The 27,070-nt window shown below is 42.8% G+C and overlaps 1 protein-coding gene across 1 annotated transcript in view; it reads right to left on the reverse strand.

The window, feature by feature from the left end:
• Nucleotides 1-3,594: 3,594 nt before the first annotated feature.
• Nucleotides 3,595-27,070, reverse strand: part of WDFY4 (WDFY family member 4) — a 120,036-nt gene continuing 96,560 nt past the window's right edge. Inside the window, exons 52-62 of the mRNA XM_074154726.1 lie at nt 22,956-23,109; nt 21,283-21,374; nt 17,249-17,461; nt 16,705-16,852; nt 15,692-15,849; nt 14,749-14,907; nt 11,045-11,224; nt 8,160-8,342; nt 7,457-7,544; nt 5,023-5,134; nt 3,595-4,002 (exon numbers count right to left, since the gene is read on the reverse strand). Coding sequence (XP_074010827.1) covers nt 3,936-4,002; nt 5,023-5,134; nt 7,457-7,544; nt 8,160-8,342; nt 11,045-11,224; nt 14,749-14,907; nt 15,692-15,849; nt 16,705-16,852; nt 17,249-17,461; nt 21,283-21,374; nt 22,956-23,109 — 1,554 coding nt within the window. The 3' untranslated portion in view covers nt 3,595-3,935. The remainder of the gene's footprint in view (nt 4,003-5,022; nt 5,135-7,456; nt 7,545-8,159; nt 8,343-11,044; nt 11,225-14,748; nt 14,908-15,691; nt 15,850-16,704; nt 16,853-17,248; nt 17,462-21,282; nt 21,375-22,955; nt 23,110-27,070) is intronic.

Raw genomic sequence — 27,070 nt, forward strand, 5'->3', positions numbered from 1 at the left:
ACACATCCCCCCAGGTACCTGGCTCAGACGTACTTTGTTCCAAGCAGGAGGAGACAAGAGAGCTGGGATCAGGTCCAGAGCTTTTCTGGGCTTCTTTTTCGACTTCCGTGGGATGTCCCGCCTGAAACAATGTGACACAAACATGACAGGCTGGGTTTTCACGCAGAAGAGAGCATATTCCTGCAAATTATTGTAGCTCATACGACTCTCAGACAGCTTCCCTTGTGACAGCCACAGGTGATCCCGAAGGAGATGACCTCCTTACCCATACCCTCCCGCAACAAGCTCTGAGAACCCTGTACGAAAAGGACTCGGGAACAGTAGCACACGGTGACAATCACAGGGAAACTTTCCCATGGGGCTCACCGATCGGTTTGCATGGATTTCTCAAGAAAAAGCTTTGAGCAAATTCCTTTTTATGAGGCTGAAAAGGCCCCGCGGTGCGCAGGCAGCTCTGCAAATATTGCTTCCCTAGCATTTATTAGCCAACGGAAAGCTACAGAAATCAGACAGTATTTAATGCTCACTGTAACATTTATAAGGCTTCTATTGCCGAAAAAGGAAGCAAGATGGTCTGAGCAATAACCAAATAAGTGTGATTAAGGCATTTTAGGGTTTATAGTCCTCGATTAGATTAAACTGATTTTTAAAGTCACATAAAGGTTGTGCTGTTCCACATTTCTCTTCTTGGTTTCCCCACAGGGCAGAGTTAAGACTGTGCCTTATTCCTGCATTTCTTATCCTAATGGGATTGGATTTCTTTTAAGGGTAATTCTCACCCTGAGCTACTTACCCCTTGCAAAATTTGGTTCTGAGATAATTACAACACCCTGGTGATGCTTGCACTGTGCCGCTTGCCGTAACAATGGAGTTATGCTGGAAGTATTTGCTGTGGAATTGCTCTACTTGCTTAATTTTTCAAGCATATCCCACATCTGCTGCCCCTACATCCCACGCGACCATTAGGGAATCAACGTCACATCAGGACACCCACCAAGTAGGTGCCACTACTATCCCTGAGGTAGCACCGAGTCTTGTCTACACATTAGTGATAGCTGCCCCCATGTCCAGAACTGGCAGAATTTCATGGAGATTCCTCATTTACCAAATACACAGGAGACCGACATAAATACAAAAGTAGGTGCTTTTGAGAGGGTTGATATCAAAGCTAATTGTTCAACCACATGTTACAAATTTCTAGCAGAAACTTCACGTCACAGAGACTTGCCTGCAGAAAAATGACCAGGTAACATTCCACCACTATCGCACACACGGGCTGTATCGGACCGAGGAAATTTGATGACATTTGTGCCTTCAGTGTGCAAGCAAGAAGCGGTGCTTTCGGGACTCACAGCATGCATTAAATCCATGACTTACGACTCTGGGGAAAACTCCTCTAGAGCTAGAGGAGAAACCAAAACTTTCTCAAGCAAGCACTGCTATACAGCAAATCACTCCTAATCAGAATTTTCACCAGGAGGAAACTGCAACCCATTTCTATCCAGTTGCCTTTTATATTCTTCCAAATTGCAACTCCCTGAACAAGCTCAACTCAGGAAGACATTAATTCTTAACCTGCTGACTTCCATGCACACATGCGCACCCTGGATTTGTTCTCTGTGATCCAGAACAACAGCTGATGCACCTCGTCCTTCTCTTGAAGATGTAAGAGAACTGATGTTAGGCACAAGGAGATGAGCCTGTCAAACCCATGCGTGGGCAGCCTACAGCTGGCTTCTTCTCTTACCAAACAAAGTCAGGTTGATGTCTAGAGCATGGGAGCCATCCGTGCTGCCATCCAGGCTGCAAAGGTGATAGTCCCAGCTCCAGGAAAGGGAGTATCTGCCATTGGCAAGGACAGGCAGCATGAAAAGGCTAAAGGAAGAGACACAATTAGCAAGCAATCAAGATGCCAACTAGATAGCCTTTCATGGCTCTTAATCACCTTTATCACGGTTCGGGAAAGCTGTATTCACAGTTGACAGGAGTCCAAGTCTTAACTGTCCATGTATCCAAATCACAACTTACTTTTAAGGAACATGCAGAGGGAAGAGGAAAGAAGTAGCGTACTTAATTTTGTTGAATCCTATGACAATTGGCCTTTCCCCAGTCCTCAGGCAAAGGAAAGAGGAGCATGGACCACTTTTGCTCCACAAGGTTACCTTGATTGCAAAAAACATTGGTGTGTTTTGGCCTGGTTTCAGCGTGTGTTTCACCAAGCAGAGCAAGGGTAGTATTTGAGTCATCAAGTTGAGAAGGGCTAAGCAGGCAGGTCACCTGTGTAGACACGGTGCAGCTTTCCTTGTATGTTTGCATCATGATGTAGCCTCGAATTACTACATTTTCCACAGGCAATTACCTCTTTCACTGTGGAGGTTGGACCGAGCTGTGGGGCAGGCTGGGGGGGAGAAATGTCTCTCTGTAAGGAAGGAAGCTGTTTGCCATAGGAATTCTTGCTCATTCAGCAACAAAACTTCAAAGGAAGTGTCATGAACAAAGCAGTGCTCTACAGGAAGAAAACAGTTGATGGTGCAGTTAGATGAAGACTGGTAAAAACCTGTCTTCTACTCCAGATTCTTCCCAATGATGCTGGCATGTCTTTAGCACCAAGCTTTTGGCCTATAGCAGTTCCTCACGTTCCTCAATCTCTGTCTGTCCAGCGCAGTACATGCAGGGCTTCACTCCTGCAGTGCTAACCAGTCCCAGTGGGGTGGAAATCAGGGAACTCTCCTGGCTCTGTCTGGTCAGGGCTCTTTGGTGGTATGAATGCAAAGGACCTTCATGGCCATAAAGTCCTTCATGTTCTTCCTGGCTCTACCCTGATCAAATCTGTGGTGTTCAGGAAGCTGCTTTGCCTAAGTGGCTACTTAGCCCTTCATGTGTAAGATAAGGTACTCGATTTATTTACCAGGTCTAGGAGGGGCAGGGGAGAGAAGGAGTTACCAGTTTAGCTCCTTCAAATTCTCATAAAATGGTAAGGAGCTTTATTTTTCACACTTTCTCCATCTCCACTAGGGACACAAATGGCACTTCAATTTATTACTCTATGGCCTCAGCCTTCTTATACTACAAATACCCACTTCTACCATGCAGGGTGATGGTGAATGTAAAGCCTGAAGGACGTCTCATCTACTGATATTCCAGAGACCATCGGGCCAAGGCCAGGAAAGAAGGCAGTGAAGGAGGAAAATGAAAGAATATGTTGACCAGCTGTGTCAGATCTTCATCTTCACCCATTCCATGCATTGTGCCTGCCCTGCTCACTAAGGAAAAAAAAAAACTAGTCAGAGATTACGAAACCAAAGATTGCACCATAACACATGTTCACAGCGGGGCTGGATAAAGGCTCCACTGCCAACCTGTGAATTCCTGCCTTTGCTTTGCAAACAAAATAGCTTTCCAGAAGGCACACATATCTTTTCGTGCAGATTCAGGGAAGGACGAAGAGTAGAAAGAGAGATACTAACATAGTTTTATGTTAGTAAGAACAAAGATACTGCAACAAAGTCAACATCTGTTTGAAGCCTCAGTATTTTCTGATTTCACGGTATTAAAATTAGAGTATGTTGATTTTATTAAGCTGCATTACTCTTTGGCATAATCAAGGCAGTTTTATTTGCTAGCTATTATTTGTGAAATTCAATGCATTATGTCAAATTCAGTATCTAAAATAACATTTAAAATAGAAAAGTTTTCCCAGATAAAATACTACAAAATCGCATTGTCTCTGTGCGTGTCTGTCAGTGTCTCTCTCACAGCTTTGGAGTCCATTCTCTAATTTCAATCAGACTTGACTGTGGGGTCAGTCCAACAACTTCTTTGAGATTCAGTCCCCAACCATAGGCTTCCAGTTTCTTCAGTTCTTTCATGCTCTGAAGAGAAATTTTCTCTCTATCCAAAATGCTGAAAAAACAAGAGTTCTTGGCTATTTCTTCCTACCCATCCACAGACCAGCAGCAGACTCTTCCCCAGTCATCACCAACAAGGAGCTTGGAGGAATTTCTTGAGAAAGAAAGAAAAAGAGAAAAATGTTCAAGAACAAGATGTAAATAGGATCCAGGCTTTCTCCTGTGTGTGTAGCAATTAGAAGGAGGCAACATTGAGGGAGTAGGTTATCTTTAATGTTAAATTTGAAGAACGATGGTATAGAGTAGACCAAGATTTGCACTTCCAAGATTGAATTTAGAACTGAATCCAAACTTGCCTGGAGTTCAGTGGGTTAGTTGTGGACAATCAGAAGCTCTTACGCTTCTCTGAGATTCTATGAATGTTAAATAATTCAGAATTCAGACTTTGCAGCACAATGTTACGGCTTCAGCCACTGAAATCTCTGCTTCATGCAGCGTCACCAACACTAATGAAACTAACCCTCCCCCCCAAACTTCCCCACTTTCGATGCATATAAACATCATGGTCAGTACGTGCTCCAAATCTGAGCACGTAGAACATAGGGATCATTTTAGCAACTATCAAAATGCCAACACTTTTGGAGAGAAAGATAGCAGCTGTTTTACAGTACATCACAACGTCCTGGAGCAGGAGGTAACAACGAATATTACAGCCAGAAGAAGCTGCAGGAGGGGAGTTGAGTAAACTAAAATACTGCTGGCTCTGCAAACTGAGTAAAGTTTAACAAGATTAACCAAAAACTTCCTGTTTGCATTGTATCTCCAGCAGCTCCTCGGATAGTGGTATTTTTATAGTGTAGAGACAGTGTGGCAGCTACTGATCTCTACGATTCTTTCCAAGAGCTGCTGTTTCTCCTGTGTTGTCTCCCATCTGTCCAAAATCCTTCTCTTAATACTCTTAAACCAGGTCAGCTCCCAAAGTGACTGCATTTGGTAAGACAGAGTGATTCGACTGAGATTTAAAAAACAGCAACAACAACAAAAAACCCCCCAACAACAACAAAACCCCAAAACCCAACCACCCAGCTGTAATATGAAGTTCAGAATAAAATAAAACCCCCTGTCAATTCAGGGCAGAGCAATGGAGACCCCGAGGCAATGGGCAGGACGGTACCTGGATACAGCCAGCGCTGTCACTGCTGGGCTGGTCTTACTTGGTTTTCCAGTCAAGGCAAGGCTGGGATTCAGTTCCCGACAGAGAACAAGATGTTTTCCACACTTGTTACCTGTTGTGGGGTTTAAAAATAAATATTTAGGAAGTGTCTGGGGGCAGCATGGATGGGATTGTTATTATTTACGGTCAGCAAGTTGTTAAGTTGAGAACAAATATATTTAATCTCAGCCTGTGCTGTTGCAAAATAGGCCCATCCCAATTTAATTTGTGGCTATGATAGTTACATGTGCTGACGTGCGGCTGTATCAATTGTGTGCTAAATTGGATTTGTGTATTATTGCTTTCTAAATTGCATGCCTAGTTCAGCAAAATTGTTCATCAGTTTTCACTGGCTCTATGCTTAATAAGATGCCCCACAATACTTTGCTGCTAGGATATAATACAGCCCATAATTGCCTAGTAAAAAGAAATTACATAAAGCCCTGGTATTATCAACTTATCTAAATCTGCTCATAACAGAACCAATAATTAAATGCTGAGAACATTCCACATACACACACATACACACACACCCCCCTAACAACATAACTCAATCATAGTTACTTTGGTCTTTTCAATGACTGTGTTTTGTATTAATTTTATTTTCTTTAATGTGTAGAATGAGTTGTGGGAATACTTGGCCATTTAAAATAATTCTGAAGTCGTCTGAATAGTTGAAGGGAGCGTGTCACAGCTTTGATTACACCTCCCAAATCTTTAAATAAAGAGCGTGTGTCCTCGTGCTCATGTGCAAACGGGTGTGTGTCTGGGGTCAGTGCACGTCTTCCACAATCCTCTGAAAAAGGAGGAGTATTCTGCTGAGCTTCCGTGGGCAGCTTTTAAGTCCTCGTTTAGAAAACTGTTTAAGATCTAAGTTTGAAAAAGAGCTAAAATTTCAATTCATTCAAAGACATTCCTATGTGATCGTATCTGAGCAAATAGGACATGGAAATATCCAACACAGGAAGTTACGGATGAGAACTTAGGAAATTCTTAAAACAAATTGGACATTCCTACATGTAAAAAGAGCCAGCAAAATGACTCCAGAATACTAGAAGGATTTTGGAAGGAATGCTGAGTCTTTTGCTTTGACTGACAGCAATCCCTGACTGGAGACCACAATAAAGCCAAATACGTAGCTACCACAGCCAGACTCTCTACAGCTGGCACCTCTGGTGTTTTTGCACCTTCCCTAGAAGCATTTGTCTCCAGCTCCTCTGAGACGGGACAAAGGCAGGATGGGCATCCAGTCTGGCATTGCCAATATGGCTCTGTACGTATAAATATTTGCACAAAGCAATCTAAGTAATGTACACACCAAGTTCCACGAACAGCACTTCTGAAGATCTCAGTGGTAATGGCCAATTACTATATAATATCTTTTTATGCAGATTTTACATCTATAGCTCTATATTATGCAAATTGTGAGCATAAAATTGAAGTAATAGAGAATGTGTGTAATGAGGACCACAGCAAATAAGTGGTGTAAATTATACATACTAACACCACAGTTCCTTTCTTTTACAAAAACATGCTGCGAAGAGAACCAAGCTGTGCTATTTAGGATGTGGCTTTAAGGCTCTCTGGCAGGTTTCAGCTCCCATATTTGTTAGAACGGAGAAGTGAGCCTGAGTTGTTTTTAATACCAATCAGCACCGTAGCTCCATCATCTTATTAACCTCAGCTCTGTGAGAGCTCCAAGGTATCAGCCTCTAGTGTCCAAGATTACTGGTTTGTGGTGGGGTGCTGTGTGGGTGGGTGATGGTTTTTGGTTTGGTTGTTGTTGTTGTGTGTTCAGGTGGTGGGTGGTGGTTTTGTTTGTGGTGTTTTTTTGTGGTTGTTTTTGGGTTTTTGGGTTTTTTTTTTTTTTTTACTGTTGGTTGGACTCGATGATCTCTGAGGTCCCTTCCAACCACTACGATTCTGATTCTGATTCTGAATAAGCAGCTCCACGCACTAGGGCCTGCTGCTGGCCTCCCACCAGTTTGAAGAACCTTCTGACCTCATTTAAGGTGGAAAAGACAACAGGCTTCCCTATTCCATCCCAGGGCAGGATCTGGCACTGCCCACTCTGCCATTAGGCCAAGATACCTTAGTACTGGCCATCAGCAAAGATGCCAAGGGAATGGGCTTTCTGGAGTTGGAATAGTTCATTAGTTTCAGAGGTTTATAGAAAAAGATGGTCTATCAAGCTTGACAGAACCTGTGAGAAAGCCCATGAAGAAGCATTCAGCTCCATCCAGGCAGGACGTGCCCACGAGACTGGTGGTTCTCTGTCTCTAAGGTGGCTACCCATCACTTCTGCTGCTGGTTGTGCTCACACACCCTCTCCTGGCTCCCAACCAGACAAGGTCTCCAGTCACCCTGCACTTCACAGCCCACCCTGTGGCCATACCCATGTTGCCAGGCTCTTCCATGGTGCCTCTCTGAAGTCCCAGTCCAGCAGCTTGCCCTGGGGTACTGGTGTATTCCGTCTTCCACAGCTATGCCAACAAAGAGGTAAAAATGGAAAAAGCATGGATTATAACAAAGCAACAAAGAGATGTGTCTGCTTCCCAGCAAGGGGCAGAAATTGGACTTCTAACATCAGAAGAGAATTTTGCAGTGTTGTTTCTCCCTCTGCCACTGCGCTGGAAGGCATCATGCTGGAGAAACGTCTGCAGGGAGCTGGTGGGGACGCAGGGCTGACATGTTAACAAGGATCCCAGTAACCCAGGAAGCTCTCCCACCAGAGTGGAGGCAGAACCAGCAGTGAATTCTGGCTCCTGAGAAAGTATGACTTAATAAACTGAACTGTGAACCAACTGTGAGGAACCAGACTCCAACATATTTCTGCTAGGCAGTATAATTTTTACTTTCAAAATCACACCGGAATGAAAAGCCCATTTTCAAAACTCTTCCTGAATGGCAAATACTCCTCCATTCCGGAGGATAAAAGCTGAGAGGAAGCAAATGTTTCACTCTGATTTTCAGCTGTGCTTCCCTGTTCAGAAAACAGTATGGGTTTTTAGGATCTTTGACCCTACATTTAGGATGTAAAATCCTGCCTTTGGTGTCCAATGAATCAGGATTCCCTTCCCTCTCCCCCTTCCACCTACCCGCACCATTCCATCCGTGCTTCCCGTGACGATGATGCTGCGTGTGTCCCAGTCCATCACTTCAGCAAAGCAGCAGCAAACGATACGGCTTTGGGGGCTGCAGCTGGTGTTAACGCTGGCCAGAAGCTGCCCATTGACTGTCCACAGATACAGGTGAGATGCAGCACAGGAGATAATATCACCCTGTAACACAGCAAGAAGCAATGTCTCCAAATCCTACACTCATCCTCCTCACAGCTCTTAAGTGCTGATTATAAATTACAGAGTTGCTCTGACCTAAATTCTGACCTTTTTTTTGCTTCTGGGCAGATGATGTAAATGAAAGAAAGTAAAAATGACATTTTTTTTTCCCCTCATGAAAAACTCTGACATTTTAATCTTAGATTTAGCAAGATAATGCAGAAACAAAGAGGTTTGGGGTTTTTTTTTGCATTTTTAAAAATGAAAACATTTATTTAAATGTTCCCTTTCTGTTTTCCAGAAAATCCAGGCTTTTAGTCAAACAGCAGACTGATGTGCAATGCCCAGCACAGGCTCCGGGCCAGGACGAGTGCTCTTTTGAAGTTTTACAAATAAGCATTCTCTTAAACAAGGACCTGGTGTTCACCTGCTCGGCTGCCAAGCCTTTGGTGATTTCACAATCCTCCTCTGCCCCTCACAGGGAGCTTAATGTCATCGCATTTTCAGGCTGTGTTTTGTGTCTGGCCAGTGACCAGCTCAGCACTCTGAGCTGCGCTGCTGATGCTGAAAACATCCTTTGCATCTGTATCTCTCCTCTCCCTTCCCCGTGGGTACCAAGTCCCACCGCAAGGAGCAAACACACAGGGAACCCTTGGGGGCAAGAAACATGCAGAACCAAGAGCCAACGCTGCAATTTTAAATGATCTTATCAAGTTACTAATTGAAATTCCACCTAACCTTTCCACCCTAAGAACCAGCTAAATAGAACACCCATCGGCAAAGTCACCTGATTCTGGCAAAGGCCAGGGTGCCCCTAAATTAGCAGCAGGCACCTGGTTTAAATAAGTAACACCGTTCTTCACCCGAGCCTGGTTTGGGGCCAGAGCTCTTCACGCTGAAGATAAAACAAGGCCAGTGCACCCCAGAGTTGCCAATAATTAAAGAGATTAAATTTCAGCTGCCTTATCTGTATGAGAGGACATAACGTCCAGGTATTTCATAACAATGTACAGTGTTTTTCAAGTCTAGACCAGGGATTTAAAACTAACTGAAATCATTAGTTACAGCAAGGTTTTACAATCCTCCTCAGCTTATAAACTTTTTGGAACAGGCTTTTTATTTTGTGTCTACGTGATACAAACACCACGAGGTTTGGATCTATAAATGGAGCTTCTAGGTGCTTGAGCATATAAAATATTTGATATAAAACCCAACAAGCACATAACAAAGAGCTGTATAGCGTTCTTATTTCACAGAAAAGTATCTGGTTCAGAAATTTGTTTCCTTCAAAACATTCTGAATTTTCCAGGAAAAAAACCTGTTATTAAATATGTAATTTTGTGTCAATTAAAATATTTAATTTAGTACAATGTGCTAAATTTATCTTTATGTTATAGTATATAAATATATTGACAAAATTTTAACAAAAACTCATTTCAGAACTAAACATCCTGTTCTGCTAATGTCAAAAAGAACTTTTTCATCCACAACATACGGACCGCTTCATCGTTCGTTCCTTGAATTTTTTGTCATACTTTTCTAAGGATTTTCCTCTTTTAAGTGAACCTTTCTGCAGCCTATTGTCCAAATCAGCTTAACCATTTGCACTCCAACAAGCTGGAGAACTGCTCTTGGATCAATCACTGGCCTGTTCCTGGCATGGACCATCTCAGTTTTGGACATCTCCAGAAGAGGAGCTACCAACTAAAAAGCTGCTGTCACTGGTGGTACATAGAAAGGAGAGGACTCCATCCTCTTGGGACATCCCAGTCCACCCACTCATTTCTGAACGCGTGGCACTGGCTGTTTTACACCAACTGGGAGCCCTGGGGTGGGGAGCTGAGCTGGCACTGAACAGACGACTCACCCTCGATTACTAACCATTGGACTGCACGGTTAATAAAGCTCTGGTATGAGATGACTCTTTTGGCACGGATTAGAAGTAGAGAAAGTCTGCCCAGTTTCTTACTGCTATGAACTCAATTTTACCTCTCTTGGTACAAGCTCCAGTACTGGATCCAACCTCAAATTGTCTGTGCAGGTGGAACCCTGCTCTAGTATATTAACAGAGAGAGAAAATACAAATGGGCAAGCAACATTTGGGGGAGGTAGAAGGTCAGAAAAAGAATCTCATCCGGAGTATTTACAGTAAAATCCAATACAGAATATTTTCCTATAAACATGAATGCAATTCTGGCCAGGCACAGACCACAAAAGACTTATACCCACTGCTGTCAAGAGCTACCCTCGCAGCTGAGAGTAGAAAGGAAAGCAAAAAGCCACCACTGTCACCGCAAAGGTGTAAGATAGTTGTCAGCTGAGACAGAAGACTGAGGTCTAACGTGCCTCAGCTGACATTCATGCATGAATGTCAGGAGAAATTAATGAACTAATGGAGGCAATAAGGTTATGGGTGAGCCAAATCCAGGAGCTACCAGAGTAATACTTCATGCTCCGTAAACTAAAAGTTGTTTAATCCCACCATCTACATGTCCAAAGATGCCTCTACTTAGCCACTCAGCCTAAGATGCTGCTGTTAGTGCTCACCTCTCATCATTAAGAACACTATTAGCAATCTCTGTAGAAAGAAAAAAAATCAATGTATCAGACTCTCAGGATGTTTTTATGTTGGGAAGAGCACCCATTAAATTATCATGAAATGTTCATGGATGCATCAGAGGGAAGATGATAAATGAAGATCTTACTGTCGAATTGTTGATGGCCAGAGAAGAGAGGCTTTCCCCGTGGGCAGGAAGCTGGTTTATGTACGTCAGCTGGTTCAGGTCCCAAATGATGCAGGTTCTGTCATCGGATCCGCTCACGAAGATGCCGTAGGTCATGGAGGCAGCAAGGCAGGTCACTGCCTGCGTGTGCCCGTACAGAGCCTGGTGGGGGAAAAAAACAACAACTGATAAACCCCAGCAGAGGGTGGCTGATTTACTGGGGAATCACTGTCCTGCTGTCATCTGCTTCGTAAGAACAAGCAACTTTGTCATTCTTTGGAGAACTGAGAAGGGTATGAGGGGGGAACACCAAAGGATCTTATAGAAGTATCCTTGTCCTGAACTCATAGTCGAGAAAAGTTGAGGCTCCAAGAGACTTTATGACTTGCCCAACGTTGCACGGGAACTCAGGGCCCTGGGCATACATTTCAGACTCTACGACAGTGCTTTGTGCTCAGCAAAACATCATTTTTCACTTCAGTCCATGCAGTTTTAAGTAAAAATCATGCTTGGAAATTACTATTTCTCAATATTTAAAAAACGTTTTGAAATAAAACTTACCAGGATCTATTTCAGCGACCTTTCTCAGTCTTATCTTTCTGTTTTTTCTGAACAAGTACTAATATTTTTCCAATTTTATTTAAGAAGTAAAACAGTATTTGGGGAGAATTATTGCTTTAAAGCCATATAGGAATTCCCTTCTCTTTCATCATTACTCAACATTCTTTTTTTGTCGTTGTTTTATAGGTTCCGGAGACACAAGGAGTGCCCGGTATAATTTAGCCTTATTTAAATAATTTCATTAAAAAAGACTACACTTCAGGCAATTTAATAGCCCAGATAGAAGTCATGGATTGAAGTATATTGATGACAAATGTTTAATGCAGCAGTCTCAAGTGACAGCAGTATATATTTCTGCTGCAAAACCAAGAATGACAGCAAAGCCTGTTGGGCAACAGTCCTTCACAGTTTTCCAAAAAAGCCTTCCAGGGCTCAATTTTTAGCTGCTTTACTGTGAAAAAAATCAGATCCACCAGTTTTAATGTTGGTTTTAACAGTAAAATGCATATTCCCTGCTGGCTTTCTTGACATGCCATAATTAGCACATCTTCAAACATTAATCCAGTGGTGAAGAAGCCGAGCTGCAGCAGGCTACGTACTACTGAAGGTGACCCACAACTGCCAGGGATGAGTCTCAGCTTGTGATTTATTCCATTCACAAGAACTGGTCGACTAAAAATACTGGCACAAAATGGGGGGTCCAACAGTGGTTTTCAGAGGTCAGAAACACTCTCAACTGAGCCAAGAAAAGGAGGCTCAACAATAGCTTTGACTGACTATAGAGCAGCCTCTTCACAAAGCACTGGACATAACCCAGCGCCTGCGCTTGAGAACTGCACAAGAGCTCTCCAAAACAGGCTGGGACAAGGCAGGTTCAAGGGCTAAAAATTTCTTGTCCTTCCTCCAAAGCATGAAAGAACACACACTTACTGTGACAGCATCCAAACTGCCAAATCTACCCAAGCTAAGCTCCTGCACAGGTTTTAATATAGCCTTTTTTCTTCTTTTTTTTTAAGCCAGAAAGATCCTACCTGGCAGCAAATTGCTTTAAGCTGAGTGTGGAAGAAAGGGCTAGACCTGAGCCCGGTTGTAATCTCAGCTTCAATCCACCAGCGTCTCAACACACATTCATGCAAAACCAGTCGCATCCCTTTAGCTCTCTGCCACCTTCTCGTTATTGCTCCGCGAAGACTGATAGGTCTTTGGGAGATCTCCTGCAGCACATCTGCAGAACGAACTGGGAGGTCTATCTCTAGAGTAATAGCAAAAGAGGACCAGCTTCACTGCAGAAATGCTTAGTGCATGAAAACTTAAACCAAGCTTGACCATCCAACTTGACTGCCCCACACGGACACAGGCATGTCCCCTCCCTGGGAGGGCTGCGTGGCAGACACAGCGTGGATGGCCCAGACCTTCTCCCAGTCTAGTGTTTCATTTGGCCTAGAAATTCTGGGGGCTGGATAACATGGATTGCTCTGCTCCGTGGTCTACACTGAGGGAACTGGTAAATCATATGGATCAATACTGAGGCTATTATGCTCGATCTTTAGTGTTCCACAAAACAGTGGAAGCAGCCCCTGCTAGAGAGGGAAAAATGACTTTTTTCTGCTGAAATATAGTTTCTGTACTTTACTACATTCCAAACCAGAATGTGTCAGTCCCCTGAGACAGCTGGTAAGTGAATAGCATCCACTTTATAGCACATCAGCTTTACTTAAGCAAAGCTCACTCTCTCAGGAAAGATGATACAATTTTTTTGTTCAGCAGAAAAAGCAGCCACCATGAAACACTGAATTACATGAAAGCAGCAACTAATTCACTAGAAGACATTTAGGATCATAGTTCAAATTTACATCTATGCCAGACAGTCATCAAAAAAAAAAAAAAAGCCTCCGCTAGCAAAGAGAGGGGGAAAAAGCACAGTATTTGTCATTGTATGATCTCATGCCACTTTATGGACTTTGGGTAATACCAGATTAATCACAGTGGAACACATCAGCAAAGCTAATTTTAGATTGCTAAAGACAAAGACATTATATTGGGGATAAGAGAGCCTCTTAAAACAGTTGTCTGAAACTCAAACGGAACCTCTGACTGGTATTATTTTGATGTTCCTGAAGATTACTGCTTATGCTTTTCTCTGCTGCTATTTCTTCCATTTCTATATCCACGTCCTGGTTTGGAATAATTAGCAGCAGGATTAAAAGGTCATCAGTGAAGATCTTGTCTCATATTTCTGGCTTCTCAAGCAGGAAACACTATAAACCTCAGAAGAGAGACTACTCTAAGCACAGTTTTCCCCCAATTTCAACATACAAGAATTTCAGATAAACAGACATCTGAATACTTCAGAGTTGTCATCCCAACAGACACTGAAGTTTTCACATCATTTAAAGACAAATAGAATATGTTCTGGCTCAGGGTATGGAAAGCACTGAAATATCATCTGAATATCCCTTCAGAGTAAACAAACAGAAGAAGCTTCTAACACTTGGAGACCTTCTTGTTGATCAACAAACCCTTTACTAGTTTGCCTCAAAGTAGCAGAACAGTTTCTGTTCCTTAATTTCTTAGGGAAGAGGGAGTCACACACTGCCTTTCAGGTATGACAGAGACGTAATCTACTCATGGAGTAACATAAGCCTTTTAAGTTCTGAATTCTGTCTGAGAGAAAAGAATCAAGAGCTTTGCCTACCTGAGCCTTTATCCCCACCAGCTAAGTTCGTGGGGTGTTTTGGAGTTCCTGTCCATTGCTCTAGCAGCCCAAAAATAATTATAACCATCTCCAGGCAACACTGTTTTTGAAAATAATCCAAGGGTTGGCTGCACTTCAAGTGAGGACAGCGTATGCCTTACTTTCACTGTTTCTTTGACCATGATAAACTTTGGAAGTGCTACCAAAGGGAAGAACCCAACAAGCAGAATACAAACCTATAAGCTGTGGGTATAAGGCATATTATCAGCTCCTGATCTTGTAATGAGCTGTCACACGATGCCCGTGATTATTGGCTTTTTCTGCATTCTTAATTCATGCAAAAGTGTTTCCTCTGCTGGTCATCTGAGAGAAGGAACCTAATCCTTTGGTTTTTACTATGTTTCTATAGCAGAAGAGGCACAGTACTCACCTGTCTCAAGTTGAGACTTTTCACTTTGTCCTTGACCAAGGAAAGTTCCCAGACACACACAACCGAGCTTGTTCCAGACGTGATCACGGTAGTTGCTGAAGGACACACGGCGCAGAGGCACTTTCCCCAGTCCGCCATGCACTCGAACGTCGTCATGTTCTGTACAAGAAAGCAGCTTTCAGTCAAATGCTCATCTGATGATACGGTGCATTTATTCAAACCAATACATCTCATGGCTTTTTCACTTCCACTGACTGTGGGGATGTCTGTAAAAACATAATGATGTGGCTTCACAGATACCCAAGCCAGCATCTCGCTGAATGCCATATTCTGCTATGCTGGTACCCGAGTCAACTCAGATGTCTCTGTGTGCCATAACTCTATTCCAAACACATCCAAAAATCAGCGTGTTTGTGGTAGAGAACAAAACTGAACCTGTCAAGTACCCTAACAAGCAGTGTGATGACATAGACCATTGATTTTTAACAGAAAAGAAGTGTTATCTTTCTAGAATAGAAGATACTATTATTTTGTCTGAATGCACTAGGCTAAGCTTGGGAGTCAGGGGGGAATTGACAGATAGTCCTATCAGAATTCCAGCAGAAAGTTCTGCACAATGAAATTCCTAATCAGGGGCCAAGAGACCTTGTATTGTCCTTACAACCTCTGAAATGAGTTTTCTCCCTCATTTTAATGGACAACACAGTCACTAGAGATAATTTAGATTGGAAACGCCACATTTTTTAGCAGTGTAGAAGTGTAGACTTTGTACCCCGATGGGATATCCAACTTAAGATTCCTCAAGAAGCTTGACTGTGAGAAAGTCCTGTACAGCATCCTCTGAAACCAGCTCCCCAACAGCCTCTGGAATGGGTGCCCGAGCCAACCAAAGACCACAATATTTCATTCATTTCTGGAATTCTTATTTTTTTTTCTTATTTACCTTCTCAGACCCATAGTTGCCAAAGCAGCAAGTGAAGTCCTCAAATCCCCAGCAGAATGTTTTGCTCCAAAGAGGAGGAATCAGAACTTTATTCTTTTCAACAGCCAGAATGCCCTTCTCAGTATGAACAATGTGCCCAACAGCTCCCTTGGGATAGTCTGACAAGACAAAGAACACAGTTAATTCTGTTGGGTTTAGAGCACTTCTGTTAACTTTCCTCCTGCACAGGTTATGGGGTGAGGCTGGCAAGTCCTGCAACAGGGCTCAGTGGCCAGGTCCACAGACAGAAACCCACTCCACAACTGAGATTCCAGAAGGAACAGTGGAAATGCTCCTCTCCAAAGGACCACATAAATCCATGGAGAGGGAGTGACGAGCTCCAAAGGTGGGGGTTTCACAGCAGTGTCATTAAGCTCTGTTTCATTGGCAGGTTGTCTTATGCCATGAACTACAGAGGATGCTGGGTATGTCACCAACAGCCTCTATAGCACAGCTACGGGAGCCCACTGTCCCCACAGATGTGTGTGATGCAAAGAGCACCACTGTGGGATGAGAAAGTAGACACACTGAAATTTTCCAGGCTTCTTCATGGTAAAAGCAGCAGACTAAGAAAAAGATTAAGAAAAAGAAAAGATTTTAAGATAGAGAAGTGGAGAAAGACAGTATTGACTTTGATGTTGAACATCAAAAGAGAGAATGAGAATAGAAAACAGTGAGCTTTATGTTTCAGTTTAACATATTCAGAATGTAGAAGAGAGAAAAGATTTGTTTCTTACAAAAAAATAATTTGTTTTGAACTCTACAACAGAAATTTAAAGATTTCTTCTGAGTATTTGAGTGCTTTCAATGATCCCTCACAAAGCACACATACACAAATAACAATTGGCAGAAGGCATCTTGAATGTACCAACTCATGCAAAGCACTGCTTTTGTGCTCTTGAACATCCAGATTCACCCCATCCAAGAATTCTGCACTTATTGGCTCAGAAAATGGCGCACAGCCCCTGCAGCACCTTTTATTGTAACTGGTGAGGGCTTCAGATTTTGCAGGCTACTCAGAAAAGGAGGAAGAATTCCACTTGAGTGAAGGGACAGAAGAGTCTCTCTTCCTGATGAGCTTTTCCCTTGGGCATTCCTGGATGGATGTGGTTTTGTGAAGAGCTAGAACAAAGAAATGGCATTGAAAAATTAATCTCTCTTCGCCAGATCAGGCAGGAGAGACATCTGTTTAAATTCTTAATCATAGACTCTAGGACTGTCCTACATGAATGTCTTCGTTAAAATAAAATCTTACCCTTATTACATTTTCATCAGACTACATTCTTTCCTCACAGAGATAGGAAGCTAATCCCAGTGGTTCAGGAGAAGAGAGAAAAGTATAGGTGAGGCTTTGAGCTGCCTTTATTTGACTGTACTCATTCCCAGAGCAGTGGTGAGCCCATGTTTCAGCAGATTGACATCAGAAAATGACTCTGATTTAAGTTTCTATTCTTGCTTTCCAGTTGAAATACAAGATCAAAATAAATCATGCTCTCCCCTTTCATTGTAAACTGGTACCTGCTTTGGTATCTGCCCAAAGTTGCTGATAAAACCCAGGATGGTGCTCTTAATAAGAGGATCTTTAATGCTGTTGAGGTCCATCTTGTCTCCGTAAAAGTAAGGGTGGTAGGTGTTAACTGCCTCCACCGCAGCTGAGCCATGTTGCTTGTGGCCAAAAATCAGATCTATCCAGTGATGGAGGTGTGCACTGACATAGTCACTCTCCAGTGCCTGAAACCAAAAGAAAATAAATTCAGTAGAGTGTATCCATATTACAAATCCATTACCACTTTCCGATCCCTACTGGAGTCTTAAGTTGTTTGCAAGTGAATCGTCACATTTTCAGTTCCTCCAGTGAGGAACAAAACGTGACCAGAGATGAAGGGTGGCTCCCCCCAGGAAGAGGAAGGGCAGAGTGCTTGATCTAGGAGGAATGTCCTCAAAGAAAAGACAACACAAGCAGGTTCCACTAAGAAAAGTGCAAGCACTTCACAGATCTTGGCACATCCCCCAGTTTCCAGCACAACTTAAAGCCTGTGCTATCATGTGTTCACCAACACTGTTACTGACACAAGATGGTTTTGTTTGTAAAATACGCCTTACTTATGAACATGAAAAGATACATAAACATAGGTTGGAAAGGGAGATGACTGGCTTTAAATTGGGTCTCAAGGATACATCAGGAGAGGCTGCACGCCATGAACCAGCAAAGAGAACACACAGCTTGTAGAGAAATGTCTTCCCAAGCCAAGAGAGGAAGGGGGTTGTGCAATAGCAGGGTTGGGGTGCAGTGGGGAAGCTGCATGACAGAAGCTTCAAGACTGCTTGAGTCTGATCAATAAACATTTTGCTACCGTCATAGGGCTTAACCAGGGGCAGTCCCAGCACCAGATTTCCTCATGCTGGAAAAACTCGGGGCCTGAACTTTTTCCCCCCCAAATAAGAAATTGTTAACTTTGATTAGACTTGCCACCCATAGTGACCGCTCTGTGGGTTAATGGGACCAGAAGAAACGATCACTACTGGAGAAGACTTGGAGAGATGCTACAAGGCAATACATCCACCCCAACAGAGGCTCCCTAGAAAGCTCAATGCAATCACAGCAGAAGACTTGTGCTTGGAAGACCCAGACAGCAAGTTCATAAGCAGTGGCCACAAATTTGGGTTGAACCTTTGCCCACCTCCAGCTTAGCCAGCCTTGCCCATAAGGCTTCATTAATGCTACTGCCCCTGCCACCACCTGCCTCACCAAATTTCTGTGCATTCCCAAATGGCCTTGCCCAGTGATTCAAGCAGCAGTGATAAGCATTACTAAAAATACTTTCCTATCTCCAAATCATTTGCCGGTGCAATACTCCCTGATGCCCAGTTAAAGGTCTCCCAAGCAGACCATCCCACCCGGAGCACAGCAGAGATAAACAAGCTAATGGGATCCTGAAGAATGGCTCATTTCACAGAGCAGACACTTAGCCCAGTGCAGCTGGTTTAAATGACCCTGCCCACAGCTGTAACGATCACAGGGCAGCTCAGAGAACAAGCGCCCCATACAATCTGTCCCCAGCAAACAAAGGGAGAACACTTCAAACAGACTCAGAACTCATCCTCATTAATAAAAGCAGTTAGTCCATGAATTACAAACTGTAAATTTTGCCTGGTATCACCTCTAGAGCGAAACAAAGCAACCAGCAGAGCTGCAGCCATGCAGCCTCCCAGCATTTCCCTGAGCACTATGACAAGCTCAGCTATTGTGGTCTAAGGAGGAAGTAAATAAATTTCTTTAGCAGACTGGATTCCTAACTTATTAAACATGAAACAGGGAGCTACTCAGAGTTCTATGTGAAGAACAATTCTTTGCTTTCATATTCATTAAAGCAATAGCCAAACCTCAGAATAGTGTTGACCTGGTTCTGTTTAATGCACCAAACTCACTGTGAAGCCTCCTAAAAATGACCACGATGCCAGTAACAAGCACATCCAAGTCTTGTGGATGATTTCAGAGAAGACAGAAACCCTCACATTTCAGAATTCAAGATCTCAAAGTCTTCACTTCAGGGTTAAGGAACTTTTCCAGTCAGGCTAATCAACTTTCTTTCCACAGCAAGATTTCTTGCACTCTCCTGTGTAACATCTAGTACTAGCTATGGCTGGAGAGAGAATATTGGACTGACTGTATGCAAGGTCTGATCGGGTCCGGCAAATCATTAAGAACACAAATCTATAAACGTGCTCTTTCATTTGCTAAACTGCTCCTATTTGAGATTTGAATTAATTTGTAAAAGTTGTGTGGCTTTCTCGGCTGTGCCAATGTTATCAAACAGTACAGCTTAGTGGAAGCAGATCTGTGGAAGAGAACAGATGGCAAAGAGGGCCCCGTATCCGCACTATGTGCACTGTGGGGGCCTTACTCCAAACTAGATCCAGTCTGCTCCCACAGGCTAAATGCCACCAGCCTCTGGAGTCCACAACCCAAGTGCAGCTTTTGGTTTCATTTCATCCAAACCAGATCTGCTTCACACAATCTGAGATCACTCTGCAATGACAGCAAACTCATTCTATACCGGGATGGCTGATAGATTCATTTCCAAACTGCAGCCTTGCTCCAAAGGACAAGGCAAAAGGAGATGTTCCCCATCATATCTAAGTGTCTTCAGAGTGCTCACCATTACACAAGCAGTAAGGAGCACAGCTCAATGCTTTACACTCCAAACAAACCCCTTCCAGTTGTCTCTGCACTGACTTGGACCAAGGTACCTGGACATCAGAAAGAATGAGATGAGACTGAAGAGAATGCCCAAGAAAAGCAGGTAAATTATTTAATAGTATGGATAATCATAAAAAGTAAGGACTCTGAATGCAGCACAGAAATGCAGAGCAAAGGACGTCATAGTAACTTAATGGGAGCATTGTGGTGGCGCTCAATGGTTAAGTGAACAGTGGAGAAAAGAATATTTACAAGACAAGAGCATGATTCTGGTTTTGTTCAAAACAGGAACAAAAAGTTACGGCAATCAGTGAGGAGGTCAGAGACAGGATTTAGGAACCGGCATTTGGAGAGGTCAACTGAGGAAAAGCTTATTTGGACATAGCAAAATAGAAAAGACAGCTGTAGCCACAGGTTTGGACGCAATCACCTATAAAGAGATTATATTGAGTGAAAGCTGAACCTGCACAGCACAGGAGAAGTGAGAAGAACCCACTGAGACAGAAACTGAAGCTACGCATGACAAACCAGGTTGATGAAAAGCCCTGAAAATCATGGGCTATTTTAGTCCCACTAATGCTAACACATATAATCATCACATTTCTTGTACACAGCAACAATCTGCACACACTCACAAATACAGATTAATTCCTTTTGCTGGAGGAAATCTGATGGGATAATGCAGGGGCACTAAGTACAGCCCATTCCCTTTTTACCTCTAAGAAGAGAGACCTGCACCAAGATATTCTGCTGCAAATTCTCTGTTCAATGCAACAACCTTCACACAGAATTGCCTTTTCACTCACCACTACGTAGCAGGTGACATCAGACAGAAGTAAGACTTCCTACCTATTAATAGATAGCACTAATAAGTCTCAGGCCCTTAAAGCTATTTGCTTTCAAATTGCCAAGGCTGACTCCATTAAAAGCAGGAAATCGCATTAGGTTCTCCCCCCCCAAAAAATAAAAAAATAATTGCAGTCCTGGCATGACTCAGAGATGGAGGTAGATGGTTTAAACAAATACACGGCTGGTTGGCAACAACAGGGAACTGCACCAGTATAAATGCCATGTGCATGCGTTCTGTCATGTTCACATACACTCACGGGCTGAGATAGGCCCAAGGCCACAGCCCTAGATACAAACCTCACCTGGTTTGGAAAACTGGCCTTGATTCAGGGTGAGTTTTTAAGCATACAAGAAAATACGCAAAGTTCAGAACCCAGCATGAACTCCGCAAAGGCAGGATGCGTTTGGATCTAACATTTTGTTTTGTGATTCTAGCCTTCAGAGTTCCATTTTCAGTGGGACCCAGTTCAGCATTTTGTCACAAATCTGGATATTCACTGACCTGTCTGTGCAGGAGAATGAATTTATGGGGGTCCCCGTCTGCCCATGGAGGAAGCTGCACGTCTCCCAGCACTGTCCCGTCCTGCATGCAGCCTGTGGGAATTACACAGGGAGAATTGGAAACAAGAATCACACACGTTGCAAATAGGGTCAACTTTTCTAAAACACTGAAATAAAAGGAAATTGAGGTGATTTCCACACATGCAGTTTCAGGTTCTACATCAAATATAGTGCCATAGAACGCTGCAGAACCAGTTTCTCCTGGGATTTCTGATCTAGTAATAAAGCACCAAGAAGATGATGTTCCAGTAACTGTCGCTAATACAGTAAAAATATGCATGTCCTCAGCATAAAGCATTTTAGCACAGACTGCAAACTCAGTCAAGACAAAGCTGCCGGCACAACTTTCTTTTTATACATAATCCCATGGGCCTAACTCCCAGATATTCCTACTAAATTAGCCACTGGGAGGGGTTTTGTTCTCCTTTGCAACCTGATTCCTTTCAGAAGAGTCTTAAATCAGAGCACAGTGTTGCGCGACTGGGTGAATTCAACTCTTAAGTTAAAGCTCAGGTCCGGGACTGCAGGTTTCCTTACAGTGAACAGATTCCGGCTCTTGGATTTGCCTGTTGTAAAATCTTCCTGTATATTTGCTCTCAACTGGCAGGATTCTGGTGTCTTTTTTAGGCCCCTCCACTTGATTCCACTCAGGTCAGTCTCTGGATCTTGATTTCAGCCAGGCTTTGTTTCTTGGCCTCCTCTCAAGATTAAACTACCCCAATTCTTTCTTATCTTTTAAAAATCTTCAAACATCTTTTTCCCATTCTGCCCTTTTCTTAACATGTCCCATTTCACTGAGATCTTAGATACCATTATAACTAGACCTCAACACCATGAGTTAAGTGGCCTTTGCTGTCACAAGTTTAGGATGATTCTTAAGGTATTTCTGCTCTGCCTTGATTGTTAACCAACCCATGTCCACTTCAAAAAGCAGCTTTGTATTGCGAATACTGTGAATTTCCTGTAAAGTGAAGTGAATCAGGACTGCCGTGCCTATTTCTGAATATTATTCTTTCTGGATTCTCTCTGAGCCTCCATCACTGGTGCAAAAAGGTCTAGAGACAGCGTATATTCAGAAGGGATTGTGATGCTGCCTGAGGCCAGGGATGATATATCAAGTTCATGTGACTTGCGCAGAACCTTTCAAGATAATAGCGAGGACATTTGGCAACTTCAATCACCAGAGACATGAGATTTAAAAAAAAAACACACCACCTTTCACCAACATCATGCTCTGTCTCCAAAGTCAAATGAATATATTGTTCATAGCCACATACCCAGAATGATACAGACCAAAGTTTCAAAAGCAGCCGACTCGATTGCCTATATCAAAATTCACTTTTGTCTGACAAAACACGTAATTTCCTAGCACAGTAACTAATAGGAACTATAATCCCTTCCAAGTTAGAAACATGGTTCTTATAATATCATCCTATATCAGAAGTTTGTACTCTTGTAGCCTGATTTTAATAAAAATTGATTTCTCTAGTGATGAGAGCCTCATCAGTCCACATAGTCCAGGGACCAACTCTCAAGACGTGATCTGGATCTCTTCCCTTGGCAGGATGCTGGGGAGCAGAAGCTGGTAGCGCTGAAGCCCCTTCGAGAACTTACCCAGTTCAAAGTGATTGGCATTGGTTAGGAACTCCGGCAAGTAGAAGAATTCAGGGATGAGTTCCCTGACGTCACTCATGTTGTCCCTTGAGGCCGATTCCCACGTGCTCTTGACGCTGTGAAACATCCTGTCTGCAACATCGAAACTCCCGCCCTGTGAAAGGGAGACAGACGAAAAGACTGCAGTGTGACAGCATCGAGAGGGGAAGAAAGGAAGAGTGTCTGGGTCCCAAGCTGAAATGGTGAGTATGGAAGGAGAAACAAACTGCCTCACATCCTGAGAGCATTTGCATATGTTTAGTTTAATGAGAGTCAAACACTAGATGAAAGCAGCCTTATTAGCCCAGGACATCATTCTGAACTAAGACCTCAAATAGAAAGAAAAAGGAAAAAAAAATAATAAAATCACTCAGCATATGAAGAGCATCGAACTTACATTGAAACTCTATTTCCTGCAGGAATTTCTAATGGGGTTTCAGATACTGTAGGCATTTGTGAAAATCCACGTTCACCTTTACATAGGGATCCCTACATCGAGTATGAAAGGATTCATTTTAGCGAAGTTTCTACAATAATGGAAATAACCAAACAGACAATGTGTTTTTGGAGACCATCTGAATGAGCTTGTCAGAACAAATAAGCTGTTTCAGAAGAAAGCTGACTTTTTAACTGTATAAAGTGACAGAACCAAATTGTTTCTCAATACCTGGCTCAGGTACTGGCAGCAGAATGGCTGCCCAGCTGCAGCACGCTCCCAGACTAATAGAGGTATTTCTCAGTGGGGTTAATTAATTTGGATTACATGTCATGGGACGTAACACTCCATCCCACTGCCAGGGCTCAAGAGAGATCGTCAGAGATAGAACAAATAGTTCTGCAGTGCAGTGAAAATGTATAAATGACTGCTCATCCTCAACCCTTCAGTCATCAAAGCTGTTTCATGAGGAAAAAAAGAACAAGCCAGTGGGACTGCAGAATGAAGGCAGTAAAACCCAGAGGTGGTGAAAGAGTTAATTAACATGTTAATGAATATGAGGTGCAGTCAGGTTCTGTCTATGGCTGACCTCTTGGGAAAACTTGATAGCTTTGTGTTAGTTTTCTCCCTGCCTGCAGAGTGTTGCATGTGCCAGAGGAGAAGGATGCTGCCCTTCTGCACAATAACAGCTGAAGCTCTGAACTGCAATCTATTAAATAGGAAAATAACAACTAAGCATCTTCATGCTGGAAGGAGGGGATCCCACTCCCACGGACCAGGTGAACCCTGAGCAGCCATTCCCACATTGGTTTCTGATGGTAAGAACCCCTGCCCATTTGACCGCCCCATTACACATCTATAATGCAACTCCTTTGGATCTACAAACACTGCCAAGTCTGGGAACTGAAAGTCAAGAAATAACTTTTGCCGTATCTTTTGTTTGGGAGAAACTACCCTCATGGATAACCTTAAGTTCTGAAGCCACATCTCCTTGCTTGTCTTTTGAAATAGACTCCCACTAAAAGCCAACACATATCCCAGACGGAAAGACCCCAGCACTGGTGAATTCTGACCAGGCTTTTGGTCCAGCATAGTTCTGCTTTACTTCCTTGAATTTTATGTCCTTCTTCCTTACACCACCGACAATTGTGAAGCCTTTCCCACACCCACTCAAGGGACTGAGTGAAAAAGTGGCTAATCACATGAGTGAGCCAAGCTGGAGTTAATCTGATGCACAAGGTCATCTTGTTCTTGATCATTATTAGGCAGGGACCCTTGGAGTCAAATTCAAATTGAAATTAAAACAGAGTAGAAGGAGGACTATAAATAAATCAACAGCTAACAAGTATCTCATTGAAGCATATTAAAGGGCTTTGTATATTTAATCTGCACACAGTGCGCTGTGTCTGGTGGTGATTGATGCTTTTTCATCTTTTTTGCAGCTTTTATGAGAGCTGATGGTAATCTCCTGAGAAACAATATGATTTGTAATAAAAAGATTACCTGTATTAAATAAAAATAATATATACATAGGAAATGCTGTTAGCGCGACAAATCTGGTTAAAGATATTACCACCACGAAAAAATGTGATTTTTTCCCTGGCTGTCTAATTCATTTTAGGGAAAAGTAATATCTTTAAAACTTAAGCCTGTATTATTTATAAAGGAAGCAATAACTGATTTTCCCATTTCCTATATTAATAAATTTATTTGCATATATTTATATCAGAATTAATGAGTTTTCTCTCTCTATGAATGCAAAAAACTGCACTGAAAGGGAAAAAGAGAACCAAGAATTGCTTTATGCCTTTAGAGTTGACAAACTCTTATGGCTTTTCTACAGCTGGATACAGCGAGTCTCTGGTTTCTTTCCTCTCAGGAGAGGCCTTACACTACCAGCAGGAATACTGGAAAAACAAGCTTTTTAAAGCTACAGTTCAGCGGGGTATATACAAAGCAACTAATCAAAGTGATCTCTAGAGAGAAGTTAGAGCTTCCCATGTTTATAAAATTAAGCACCACTGATCTTCGGCAGCACCTTAAACCCGAAGACCTCAAAGTGTTTCTGTGAGACGCTCACAAAGGTACAAAGACTTCCCATGTGCCCAGAGATGCTGAGAAGTAATTACTGTAATTACAGACAGTGGTTAAATGACTGCTCAAGAGTCAGTGACACAATGAAGAGTAAGAGCCCTATTCTCTGTAGGTACCTTTGAGAAGTGAACGCCAGGAAAGAAGATCAGCCTGAGAGCCGAGATGCAACAGGGGGATAAGAATGAAAGGCAATAAAATCTGAGTTGAATCAAAAGCAAGTGTCACTAATTACTGAGGGCATGGGGTCCTAGAATGCCTTTCCAATGAAGACACTCAGCACAGAAACTTTTGCTACTTTTCTGTGGTGCTGAGACCAATTCCTGAAAGCAATTCTAGGAGATACATGACTAAGGTGAAGTGGAAGGCACCATCCAATACTTGTGTGATGAGCCAGTATTTCATCCATTCCAGTACAATATGCAAAGCACATACCCTTTTTTCCAGAGTCAGATCTCAAGACACTTAAAAAAAAAAAAAAAATGAAATAATAAGGTTTTGTAAACAGCTGTACCGTTCCCTTACTACAGGAGATGCTTTTTCACTGCCTTCTTCTGTGGCCAAGAGCAAATCAATTGTTTCACTTGAGAAACAGGATGGTAGGTCAACAGGAAGTTTTCACAAGGGGTGCACCCAAATTGTTGCATCTCCTTATCATGTGCATTAAGACTGGCAGTTTGTATAACTTTTCCACTTTTTATGATGCTGAGAAGCTTTCAAAGCTCCCAGCTCAGCACCCTTCTAAGGCCTTGAGTTTGGGAATACTCCTTTTCCAGTCTGCTCTTGACTTGTTCATCCAGTTCTCAGGTCTGCTCTTTGCCTGACTGCATCTCACAGATAGCAATTGCTAAGCCACTGTGGGACCAGTCACCTGGGGGACATGATAGTGATGAGCTCAGCTGAACATGCAGCAACATAAAAGCAAAGGAATGAGAATGGAAGAAGTTCAACAGTTTCAGTGGGTCCCCATCCAGACAAAATTTTGAGTTCTTCAGAGCTCAGAATCCTTTGAAAAGAACTATCCCCACAAAAACGCTGGTTACCTGCTTATCACACATAAAACACAGCCACAAAGCAGCTCCTCAGACTGGGAACTTGTTATGCATGAAAAGCGTGCCAGGGAGATACAGCAGCCTTTGCTGTTTACAACAAGAAATAACTGCTCCACAGCCATTCATGACTGCAGCTACCATATGGCTCACAGAGTGCAATGGCAACCATTGCCTCAGGTGGTTCACTAACCCATTAGCTACTGCTGGTAACAGCCAATATCATAGGGCTCATTACTTAATTAGCGCAGTGCTTTGTTTGTATTAGTTCATTAAGAAAAAAGGAAAAAGAAAAATTAAAAAGAGCAGCACAACAGCAAAGAACTTGGAAAGCTGCAGGATGCGTGGCCAACCCTCAGCATACGTGCAATGGTCTTCGAGTGTGGGATATTCTGGCCTGGCTGTGTCCCTCACATCGCTCCATGAGGACAGGCAGATGCAAGACACTCCTTAAAAAATACACTTTTGAGGACCTGTCCTCCTGGTAGACCCTGCTACAA

Source organism: Numenius arquata, chromosome 10 (genome assembly GCF_964106895.1).
Source record: "Numenius arquata chromosome 10, bNumArq3.hap1.1, whole genome shotgun sequence".
In the NCBI taxonomy this organism is placed as follows: Eukaryota; Metazoa; Chordata; class Aves; order Charadriiformes; family Scolopacidae; genus Numenius; species Numenius arquata.